A 12,774-nucleotide genomic window follows, 5' to 3' on the forward strand; every position below is an offset into this window, starting at 1 on the left:
ACAACCAGTCCATGTGATTTGGGGTGAGCAAGGATCTACTATTGGCTGGAATACACCCTGTGGTTGAAGCAAGACGAATATTATCACGAGGGTCGTCCCTCTACAACAACCACTACATGTCTCACCGCACCCTTTGTCATATGCACTTGATAATCCATTATTGAATCCCTTCAATGCGAATAATTCTATCTTGTCTTAGGGCCTAACCCTTGGTTCACATTTTGCAAGTTCCCCCATAGTAGCTGTCATGGAGCACCCAGTGTAGCTGGCCTAGAAGAGGAAGCTATCCGCGATCGGAGGGAGCATACGGCACAAGCTCCTCTGCCAGAGCACTATGTGCATACCCTTAAGAGGTACGCATCGAAAAGAGGCCTTGAGCGACACTGCCCTGAAAGCAGGCCAAAAACTTCCCAGTCCATGAAAATGAAGGCTCAAGGGAATGCCCAGGGGGTGGCAACCTTGGCCGTGTAGGCCCTCACCAAATGTTGGGGCACCATGTGCTCGAAAGAGGAGAAGACAGCTAGAAACAAGAGGGAATTTGATGAATTATTTAAAGCATTCTTGAAACAGGTATAGCCAGGGACTACACCATTTGGTTCCCAGCCGATATCTTCACTGCCCAGCCTGATGGGAGCCCCTCACTGGCACAGCCCTAATCACCTAACCACCCAAACTCACCCCACCTTATACAAATAGAATAGCCCCTATGTTGTATAAGCTGCTTAACAAATGCCATCTTGCCATAACTTTTTGTCCTTAAGTGGTTAAAGGGGCAGGCTCCCTAACTGTACAAACCTCCCTTACCTACTACTAATACATGTCATATCTTTAACAAGCACCAATGATATGCATTGCAGTTAGCACCATAGGTTTTTGATAAAGTAATATCTTTTTGTGTTGCATATGTTCATTATAATTGATACATGTGGCTTCCATATACTCTCACGAAGTGTCAAGTGGATGCAGGACGACATAGGTCTTTGTACGAAGCGTTCAATGTCCAAGTCACCACAACACCACCAACCTCACAAAGAGCCATAACGAAGCCTCATCGCTGAAATCGAAAATCACCCCTGTTGATCATCCACATCGCATGGCCCAAAGCATGATCAGTGGGGGCCACTCTCTCTTTCTAGGTCAAAATCTACACCTGGCACTCATGGCAGTTGTTACCTCAATTGTACCAACATCGCATGTTACAAAGAGGTCTTGCAAAATCTCCAGTGTATCTCCCTATCTCAATAACTGTTCCTCTAGCAACGAGGCTAGGACACAATCATCGCTACAATATCCATTTCCACAGCTGTTCAATCTCGACATTTCCCAATCCAATTGAAAGGTTGATAGCCTCAATGTATTGCAATGGTTGTACTCGTGTTATTCTTTTTATAAAAAAAACACTCACAATCATAGCCCCGAAATGAGTTAAAGCAGAAGACACCTAGGGGTCCTTAAATTAGGTACGGCTTGCTCCGTCCCTAGTCCCCTAGCCCTCTACACATCCCCCACAATTGTTCAGGGCACGTCAAGGGTAGGACATACCTAGGGAGCTTGTCTCGCCTATGGTTAGACTTGTCACCATGACCCATTTGCACTCTGCCTTAATACCATTGCAATTGATCGTGATAAGCACCGCACGAATGACCATGAAAAGTATACCATACTCATCAAGCAAGCCCAGTAGCTACCCGCTACCGAAGTTCAGTGTCAATATGTTCAATTATGCTATATCGTGTTGTCACAACACAAAGGATGTCTCATACACCTTCATGTGTACTTCTCCTCAACAAGGACAACTTTGCTTCATCCACACATTGTTACAAGGAACCAAACCCACTGTCTTCTAACTACGTAATATCTAAGTATGCACGAGCACTCACATCATATCTACACCAAAATATATACACAGTTTGGGTCCTCAAGTGTAGAACTATACTCTCAGCTTGCTTTGAGTTTGACCTGTCTCCCAAACTAATTCAACTACGTCTTGTGCACGATAAAAAGACTAGTACTATCCTAAGGGAGAGAGCATATATGAGAGGTTTTCAATTGCACGTATTGAAGACTCCAACGAAAGTGTCATTCGCCCTTCATTAACACTCAACTCTGAATTCTTATCCTTTATCATCATGTAAGCCCACCGAGAATCGTCGATCGCAAAATCCTCAGAACATCAACACCTGTGCCAACCCATGAGTGCAACTCCCAGGCCTATCACCAACCACATGCCCCCAACGACCTTCATCCGCACCACCACCAAAACTCCTCCACGGCAAACCACAGCTGTCCCTTCCACCCATGTCTTTGGTGCTTGCCAAAGCCTGCTACCTACGACGATGAGTGCCATGGGATTGGCACTTCACTAGGAGGGAGGTAATGTTAGCCCTTAAACGAGGAAGGTGGAAAAGCCAGAAAATCTAAACTAGAAGACAAGGTGCGCAAGTCAATACTTTTGTAAAAAAGGTGTAAGGCGCACTATGATTTATTTTAAGAGTAACGAGCTCTCACCCGTGCAATTTGTAAGGTAGATGGGCGGTAGGAAGGAAGCTAGGAAAATAGGAGGACAATGGGAAAAAGGGCCTTAGGCTACGACCGACCGTGTAAAAAAGGGAATAAGGGAATGACCACCCAAAAGGGATTTAGGGTTTTGTATGTAAAGTTGAAAAGTGAATGAGAAGCTCGTTCTTGTGTGTGGCCAAAAGTGGCTCTCCTTTTCTCCTTCCTCTTCTTCTTCTTACTTGCTTGAGCTTGTGCTTGAGAGAGGGAGTGTGAGAGTGTGAGGGAGTGAGTGTGTGAGGGTGAGGGACCGGGGAGGAGAAGCTCTCCTTCTTCTCATTCCTTCTTCTCATTCCTTCTTCTCTTCTTTTCTCTTCTCTTGTCTTGCTTACGACAATGGAGCTTGGAGCGTGGAGCTTGAGGATCGAGCTTACTTGAAGCTTGCACTTGGATCGTGAAGCTACCGGAGTGCTTGGGAGAGGAGGCAACTCGATCGAGCATGGAGGTAAGCTCACTACACCCGTAGATAAATAGTGCGTGGGCTATGTGAGAGGTAGCCATTAGTGCTTGGCTTAGAATGCTTGAAACAATAAGCGGTCCGTGGGTCTTGGCAGTTGAAACAATAAGCCTTTTGAGTTTTAAGTCTCTGATAAACTTAGGATTGATACATGGTATTATTCTTCTCTTATACAATATGCACTGATATGTTCATAAACATGACTAGCTTGATGTATAAGGTATCTTTGTTGCCCCCATAAAACTTAGACTAGTTGCCATATCAACTTGCATAAAAGAGAGAAGGTTGTAATTTGTTCACACTCTATGGTAAATGAAACAAGCATCAACCTCATGAAAAATGGGTAATAGTAAGCATTTCCTCAACGTTTGCATGGATAATGCAAGTATTAGTCCTCCTGTCTTGCTTCATGACCTTAACGAATGAGCTTGGATAGCCCTACACAGATAAGAAAATCAAATATGTGGTCATCAATTGTATCATAGCAAACAAAGTCACAACAACTCTTGCCTTTTCTTGGTTGTTCTCCAAGCTATGCAACCACCCACATGAGGTGGAGCACATCCTCAATGAGATTAGCATTGTTCTTTTAGGAGAATGTATGTTGGTCAGTGGTTTAGTCTAGTACAAAGGTTGTAACAATGTCTTCTTCAAGAGTACTCTCATAAGTAAGGAAATACACTCCCTCAACTATCAAGCTCTTGATTGGATTCATTATTTGCATGCTACCATCACATAAATCTAGACATTGTAGGTAAATGCATTATTGTTACATATGTGTGGAATCCCCATGGCTTGTTCATTCTCGTTGATGTCATAGTGCTTCCCTCGCCATGTAAGCACATGCAATTTAGTTGAAGTGCCAAGCATTGGCTATGAGCCATTAATGTGTCCCTTCAACCTTGCATGCTTTAAGAAATTTTAAGCAAAGAATGATTAGGGCATGGTTTGATATCAAACATTTGAAGTCCACTTATAATACGGTTACAAAAGGGATTTAGTCTCCTTCACTTAATGTAGTACCCCATTGAGTTGAGCCCAATATTTAGGGTGACTCATAGAGTTGAAGGTGACTTTCGTGTCATTAACTATAAAAACTCCATGTCCATAGCTCCAATCGCTGATAAGGCTTCCTACTGCTACTCTATGATTGGGATGATGAAGAAGGGGCGATCCACATGATTCAAAACCACACTAAAGTCTCCTCTTATTAGTTCTTAGAGAGGGGGCACTCCTTAGGTCATAGTACATACCATCATCTCTCCTTGATCTACCATCATTGTACCGTAGATGCTAATCAAGTCAATCCATTGCTCCTCCCATTTAAGTAAGAATACCAATAGCCGATCGTTTTACATGATGTATCTGCATGTGGATTCTCTACAAGTTTTGATCATGGTTAAATAGCCAAATTCGTGACCTCTCTCTCCTCCTACCACAAAGCTATAGTCTCTATACATGTACTCTAAACCACTCCACTCATGCATTTTTGTGTTCTTGAACTACAATGCATGTGTATTCTTGAACCAAAATGACATCCATGTCAAGAATCGCGTGGTGGGGGGACTTGCTCAAGATGCTGCGCCGAACACACACAGAATGCACAAGGAGAAGCTCACTCAAGAGACAAGAAGAGAGATGGAGGCCAAAACGTTTTCTTGCTGGTTTCTTCTTCTTCTTCCACACACTTTTCAATGTACACAAAGTATAGATAAGATACAACATAAAGGAAAGTGGCCTACTAAGTTAAACAATGCATAACCGACTACACTAGTCGACTGGCGCTATAACTATGCCAGTTGTAAATAGGTGTAACAACCTGAATATAATAAGTAATGAGTCAGTGGCCATGTGAGAGTCATAATGACCACTGACATGCTAAGTGTAGACGTGTGGACCCATCTAACTAGGCGGTCCATCATTAATGTCCGCATGTGTTGAGCTTGTCATCTCAACAATCCAAACCTTCAATATCCATGTCCAAAAAATGGCATTTCTAATGTTTCCGTTCAGCCCCTTGACATTGAAAGCAACCAATTAAAATTGATCTTGCATCATTCTTCTTATGACCCCTTGATATTGAAAGCAACTAAGTAATTTTGATATTGCATTGTTCTTCTTATGTTGTTTTAGATTTTGCATTCTTTCAAAACCCTTATCCCATTGTCTAGTGCTCCTTGTTCATTAAATCATGTATTAACCAATGCTTCCCCAACCTCTGCATTAATTTGAGTAGTGAACCATCCCTCGTTTTTGACTCCAGATAGACCAACTTCACGAGAATCAAAAGCCATTTGAATATTTGCATCCATGCCACAATACTCTGTGCTCAATTGATCTAATGGCACTTTATTAAGCTTTATCAATGTGTTATCTTTACCTTTTCTATTTTCAACATGAATGCTTTGCTCCAAAATTTCCTAATTGTGGCAGCTTGACCAAGTTACTATTTGGTACCGTGTGTTTCTAACTTGAAGTGAAACGCTTTCCTTGCTATTGCTCAACCATTCGCTGGCCCTCTTCTTTTCAAATGGACTTTGCTTTTGAGGCCAAACGTGAATTAGCTTTAAGCATGAGTTTATTATTTTCTTTAGTGTTTTGACAGAAGCCTCTTTTGCTATTAGCCTCCACCTCTTCCTCACCTCTTTTTCTCCCATGCAATCAATCAAAAGTTTCCTAGCTTTCGATTAGCACTTCGTAGTTGTTGATGCTCTCATCCTCTCGAGTCCTTTTGGTGACGATTGGTTGGGTATTGACACCATGTAGCAAGTTGCATGTGAAAGGGACAAGCCTCAAAGTGTCGAGAACACCATGTTGATTGTAGTTAGATTAATGCTAATTAATAGACTCTAGACACAATAATGCCAAGTTGAAAGTCTTCCACATCTACTTTTCCTTTCATTCATGGTTGCAAACGATTTAGATGATATGCTTTTAAAAAATTAATGATTGATTGAAAATAGATATCGAGGATCCTTTGGAAGCCTTCACATGTTTTCACATCTTAAAATTGGTGCCTCGTCGCCTTCGCATGCACCATACTACGTCGTAAAAGGCCTTCTCGCATTCAGAAAACAAAGCAGTTCTGGTAGACAGTGGTCGCGCGTGAAGTCTTGAAGTTACACGTGAGGACACACATGCCTTCCTCGAGACTGAGGCCCTGGCAGCAGCAAGCTCGCCTCTTCTCTCATTTTACTTCTAGAAAATCAAGGTACCCATCTCAAGTGATTAGCCACTTTTGTTCTCTTGAAACTTCTCGGGCCATCACTCACAACATGATTTCAAGCTGACCACAGTTCATTCGGATCATAGCAATTCATGGATTCTGTCAGAATAATAGATGTGGCCTGGTGGCCTTGAACACAACATATATAAAAGGTCACGGTTCTATCATAGATTCTATCAGGAAAATAGGTCTAGCACAGTGGCCTTGACTATGATATCTAATCCTTGAAAGGTCATACCAGTCAGAAGTTACATAATCTATTCTATCAGAAATATAGATGTGATGTGGTGGCCTTCCATATGATTTGTCATGCAGATTAGGGGAGTTGCATAAACAAGTGCATAACTATTGGCGAGTCTTTGCATGCTTTGACATGATGTCCTACGTTGATCAATAATCGTGTAAATAAGGTGGGTTATTGTCAGGTTTCCTTTTGGTATTGCTTTTGACATTGATGGAGTTCTTGTGAGGGGTGGCCAACCAATTGAAAGGGCCACACAAGCACTTCAAAAGCTTTACAAAGGCACATCAAGTAAGTTAGCTCTACCTAATAACTTAATATACTACGCCAGTATAGAGAATGCATTGTGCATGACAGCAAAGTTGCAAAAGATTGGCTTGCTTTACAACAAGCCCTTTGATAAATTGATAGAAGATTTTTGGAACAAGAAACAAACTTCAGAATACTCACACAAGGATAGACAAATGCATCACAAATCAAGGAGAGAATCATGCACAAGATGTATGCAATTCAGGGTGTAAAAACTTGATTATATGCTGAAAATTCAAGAGATAAGTGCTGTATGTAACATAGGCTGCTTCAGTATCGACTCAAGGGTAATAGCTGCAAACCTGCAGAAATTACCTCAAAACAGCAGCAACAGCTTCCATTTTGTTGCAATAAGTATCTTGGTCAAGTAGAGCTGCAAACAATGTGTAGAGAGACTCTCAATGTGGCCTTTTTATAGGTTAAAGAGGGCAAAATGCCCTTTTGGCTTTTCATATATGCGAAGTGGGTGAAAAGTGCCACATGCTCTTAAACTTCTCACATGTCCTTTTGGAATTTGATGTAAGGCCAAAAGGGAAGGTTGATCTCCTCGTCAAGACATGCAATGCCATATCAACAAATTCACCTAGCAATGCCACACGTGTAATGAAGGGAACTAAGAGGAGAGAGAAAGTTTGAATGAGGAGAGAGAAAGACTAGAAATAGAGAGAGAAAGACAAGAAGAAGAGAGAGAAAGAAGAAGAAGCTATTGAAGCTATGAACAAGGAGATAGAAGATGAAGAAGATTGTTATTACTCAATGAATTATGAAAAAAATAATTCTTATACATCTTATATACTCATGCTAATGTAGCCAGAGTATTTTTCATACATTCTCTCTAAAATAAGTGCCTTTTTCACTTCATTACAATTCATCCCCACCCAAAGGCTTTTGCACTAAAAATTGGGCTTATTACAAATGATTCCACAATGGAGATAGTAGAGTACTACTCTATTACAATGATTACAAGAGTGGAGAAATCTAGAAAAGTTTTTATGAATTGGATTAGGTTTAAAGCAGAGAACCAAGTAGGCCATATATACATTTGTTGTAGGCTATAAAGATGAGAACTTGGTCACAATAACTTCATGAAGAACCTTTAGCAAATAGTGGATAGCATATTGTTTATAATAGTCCTTGTTCTAATAAAGCTAAGATAACTTTTGATAGTTGGTCCAAATTGAGTGTGCCATACAATAAGCTATTTGTAGTGAAATAGGGGCTAAAACTACTAATTTTCAGCCAAAAGAACTTCTTTGAGATAGGAAAATCCTTCAAGATGGATGTTGGTCTCCAAGAAGCTTCTTCGAAGCGTAAGCCTTTTCACTTAATTAAATATTTCACTATGGATGTGGTCCTAAGCTTTCTTTCATATTGGCTATGACATCCTCAGGGACTTATATTGGCGAATAAAGGGTTTAAGTTGACTCACATGGAAGACATTGTGGATCTTAGTTGCAATCTATATGCTAAGTCACCAACTTATTTAAGAATCTTATATGGCCTATAGTAGCAGTGTGTCAATTTATCACTTAAGCCATCCTTAAGAGTAGTATGTGTAGACTTAGATAAAGTAGTAGCTTTCCTTCTTGAAACTCTATGGGCCTCTCTCTTTCATTAGCGTAGAGTTTTATTTGGTCTTGTGTCTTTGAAATCGGCCTTTGGTAGCCCAAAGGATAGTAAACTACATTTTAGCAAATACTTAATTCAGCTTAAATTCAGCAAGAAAACTCCACACATGACTAGAGCTAGAGTGCTCTTGTACCATTGATTGACAATTATTGGCCCCAAAGCTTAGCGCCCCTCTCGATATTTCTTACGATTATTGAAATATGCTCGAAATTGGTTACAAATGGCTGTATTTTAGTGATTTTCTCACAATATAACCAATCCATGGATGCACAATGGCCTTGATACCTTCACTGTTGGCCTTTAACCAGCTGTAGATTGTTCAAAATTGTGAATGAACACTTCAGCTTGCCAAATCGAAAAAATGAAAGCAAGCATTTAAATCCAATTTCACGGAGCATTTGTTGAGATAACTCTCTTGCATAGTCCCCATGCAATCCCATGTTGTTTTTCTCACAAATAGGGGAGGTTTCTCACGATGAAATTGTGAGAATGTCACTTTCTTTGCGACAAAATTGCCTAGAAAGTGCACTAGGCTTGGGATCTCAAAGAAGAAGAAAGGATCTTAGTCCGTAGTGCTGCCATAACCTGTTCTTCTGATATTTAGCTAAAAAACAACAGTATACCTTGTTGTATATGGATTTACGAGACTACCTAATGGAATCTCTATGCCAAGAGACGAAAAATTGGCTGCTGTCCACACTCTATCTATGTGGTAAGTCCATTCCATAGCTAAAAGAGTGACTGCCTTCAAACTTGGTTTCTCTAAATGAGATAGAAGAAGCCCCAAATAACCAAGATAAGCTTTCCAGACGAGTAACCAACTGCTCCTTAATTATATCACGTTTTTGATTAAGAGCTAATTAATGACTTAGTTATTAATTATAAGTGAGTTGCTCAGTGACCGAAACTTAAGCTCAGGGCTTGCTTAATAATGGCTAATCTAAGTACCCTAAGTGAGTTGCTTACTGGGTGAAACTTTCAATGTAACTCAATTCTAAGATGCAAACTTTCAATTTAATGAAAGTTTTATACTGTATCTTATTTCTTTAGCCTTGGCTATATACTAAATGGCTTGCACACTGGTCTATCGTATGCCCTAGTATCAAATCCTTCATTGTTGATGCAATAGACACCATGCCAAGAGCTAGGGGTATTAGAATTAAAGTTCATTTTAAATAGAAATCTTCATGAACTTTAATTGAATCATTAAGTTCATAAGTTCATTTCTCATTCTGGTGATATATCCTGTAAACGCCCCGAACAACGTAGTATGCTTAACAATTATGATATTCGCTTGTTTTCGAGATTTAATATAAAAGAGAATGAACACTTAAAGCTAGAAATAAAAATTACTCACAAAATTACAACCATGAAAATGTAAAGTAATGGAGACAAGATTGAGGGTTGAAGATGGGCAACCCCCCCCCGAAGGAATGTATTTCTGCTCAATCCAAGTCTCTTAGGGAAGAGCTATCAACCTAAGAGTGAGGAGAAGTAATTCTCACTCTCACAAGATCATGCAAAGATGTACAAACACACATGCATTATCTATTATGCAATGATAAGAACTGATTTCTTTACAGTATGAGAGAAGAAAGAGGGGAAATCAGTCTTTCTCCATCGTTGAACAGCAGTGCATGGATAGGGCTTGCTTCTTGTTGCTAAAATGGAAGAAAGAGCTCGAGAAGGAGGTGCTGTAATGAATTTACAAGCTTGCTGTCCTGTAAAACAGCAGTGATAGAAGAGGAAATATGGAGGAATTTGATAATGGAAAAGTGGGGGATGATGATGGGGATGGATGGGGCCAGTTTTTGGCTATCTGTGGGTGCTGTACATGAGTTTATAGCAAAGAAAAATGATGCTGAATGAAAAAAAACGAGCTCTTATTTATAGGAGAGGGAAGAGCTAGTACAAAAGGGGAAAGTGGAGTAGCACAAGACAAGTGTCCAGCCACATGTCATGAGATGTGACAAGTGGTGGGACACTTGAAAACTTGTGTGACAAGTGTCTTGACACTTGTCTCTTCTCTATGGCCTTCCTTTTTGGGCTGAATACTGTCAAGAATAGAAACAACCAAATTTAGTAAGCATAGTCAGAGTATAGAATTTACTATTTTTAGAATGACATCTCTATTTTTTAGGACTAGTATTTTTAGGCTAATTCGAGGCTTCTAAAATTTAGGGACCTCCTAAAATTTAGGGACTCCCCAATATGGGTGTCATATGAAAGCTTTTTCCGTGTACATCGCAAAAACGGTATCAGAATCTTTATGTGACTTTCCTATGCAAAGAAATGTGCATTTCAAGCTTTTAGCCCACACATGCACATTGTACAAGCATTTCATGATCATGCCATCTTGTTAATTGTAACTGTCTGTTCTGGCGGATCTAGCCCACACTTCAAGGCATCAATCCTTTCTGTGTGCGAGTTTAACCCTGATATGCGTGAGTTCTGGTCACAGGCGCCCAATCGGGCCATATAGATGGAAGTGTGAACTATCTTTTCTCTAACCCACCGCGTGGGTCCACTATAACCTGTGACCACTCATCAGCGGCCAACTCCAATGCACTTTTCTTTATATCTAATTAGTGCAAAGAAAATAAATTTAATAAATCATTATATAGATAAATTAATGAAAAAGGATACAAATTCTGTTTCCATAGAGTTGTGACAGCCCTCGGGCTTTTATTCAGCTGTCCTCAGCTGAAAAGCTTCTTGATATGGCTGAAGAATGTCTGGGTAATCCTTCATGAATTTTTCATCTACTGTGCATGTGTTGTGGGTAGATTCTTGAATTTTAGTAAGAATTTTCGTGTCACAAGGCCACTTCTCGTGGTTTGATCCTTGTGAAACAAAATCTATTCAGGTTCCAAGAGTTGCTCTGTTTCTTCAACTTCTGGGGGATCTTCAGTAATGGGTTCCTTTGGTTCTGGTCCTATGTAAGGTTTTAGCAAACTTACATGAAAAACATTGTATATTTTCCAATGAGCAGGAAGCTCAAGTCGATAAGAAACTTCATTTATTTTCTCAATCACTTTGAAGGGTCCAAAGTATCTACTGGAGAGCTTTGGAAAAAATGAATTTTGATCGGAACCTTGTTTGAGCCTGCTTTTATCAAACTTTAGCAAGATATATTGACCTTTTTCAAAGGCCAAAGGTCTTCTTCGTTTATCTGCTTGCTTCTTTTGTCGCTCTTGGGCAACTTTGATAGTGGCTCGAACTTGATCCATTGCTGTTTTTAAATCTGAAGCAAACTCATCAGCAGCAAAAATCTTATCTTTAGTACGAATAATTGGAGGAGGAATCACTTTACCCTGTACTATTTCATTTGGAGCTTTCCCTGTGGATGAGTGCACTGTATTGTTGTAAGCAAACTCCAATAATGGAAGATATTTCTTCCATTGTGACTTATGTTCACTAACATAAGCTTTGAACATATCCAAAAGAGTGAGATTCATCACCTCTGTTTGGCCGTCAGTTTGAGGATGAAAAGCTGAGGAGAACTTTAAAGTGGTTTCCAAATTCTCAAATAAAGCACGCCAAAAGTTACTTGTGAATTTGGAGTCTCTATCTGAAATGATCTCAGAAGGCATACCATGTAATCTGAAGATATGTTGAATGAAAAATCTTGCAGCTTGTGCGGATTTCAATGTTTTATGACATGGAATAAAATGTGATTGCTTGTTGAATCGATCAATTATGATCCAAATCATATCATGACCTTGAGGTGTTCTTGGAATACCTGAGATGAAATCCATTGTGATAGATTCCCATGGATCTTTGGGCACTGGAAGAGGTTGCAACAATCCTGGAGTCTTCTGCCTATCATACTTGGATTTTTGGCATACTAGACAAGCCTCAATGAAGTTATGTGTATCTCTTCGTAATGTTGGCCAATAAAAGTAGCGCTCAATTGCACTTAGAGTGGCTGCCCTCCCTCTATGCCCTGCATAAGGGGGTTCATGACTTTCTTTAAGCACCTTTTGTCGAACATAAAGAGTGACACAAAGGCAATTGTTCATGAGAAGGTAACCGTCTTTAATGGAATAATCTGGATGAGAAACTCCTTGCTGTAAATTTGACCAAGTTGCTGCAAAATCAGTATCTTCATCATAAGTATTCTTCATCGTTTGAAAATCTTCATGATGAGCCACTGTAATAGTTGCAATGCGAGGCACTCTAGAAAGTGTATCATCAACTACATTTTGTTTCCCTGGAGTGTACATAATTTGAAAATGAAACATAGACAAGAAATTTTCCCATCTTGCATGTTTCTCCTGTAAATGCTTTTGAGTCTTGAAATACTTCAAGCTCTGATGATCAGTTTTAATAAGGAATTCATTGCCTAAAAGATAA

General features: G+C 39.9%; 1 protein-coding gene across 5 annotated transcripts in view; it reads left to right on the plus strand.

Annotated features, from left to right (window-relative positions):
• Positions 1 to 6,022: 6,022 nt before the first annotated feature.
• Positions 6,023 to 12,774, plus strand: part of LOC148021291 (hydrolase family protein / HAD-superfamily protein) — a 163,880-nt gene continuing 157,128 nt past the window's right edge. For 4 of the 5 annotated variants that reach the window (XM_087699148.1, XM_087699152.1, XM_087699151.1 and 1 more), the window contains exons 1-2: positions 6,023 to 6,224; positions 6,665 to 6,771. In XM_087699148.1, the coding sequence (XP_087555274.1) occupies positions 6,151 to 6,224; positions 6,665 to 6,771 (181 nt within the window). In that variant the 5' untranslated portion in view covers positions 6,023 to 6,150. The remainder of the gene's footprint in view (positions 6,225 to 6,664; positions 6,772 to 12,774) is intronic. The other variant, XM_087699153.1, reaches the window with a different exon arrangement.

Source organism: Lygodium microphyllum, chromosome 18 (genome assembly GCF_053477565.2).
Source record: "Lygodium microphyllum isolate KBCC chromosome 18, Lygodium_microphyllum_v1.1.10, whole genome shotgun sequence".
NCBI classification, from domain to species: domain Eukaryota; kingdom Viridiplantae; phylum Streptophyta; class Polypodiopsida; order Schizaeales; family Lygodiaceae; genus Lygodium; species Lygodium microphyllum.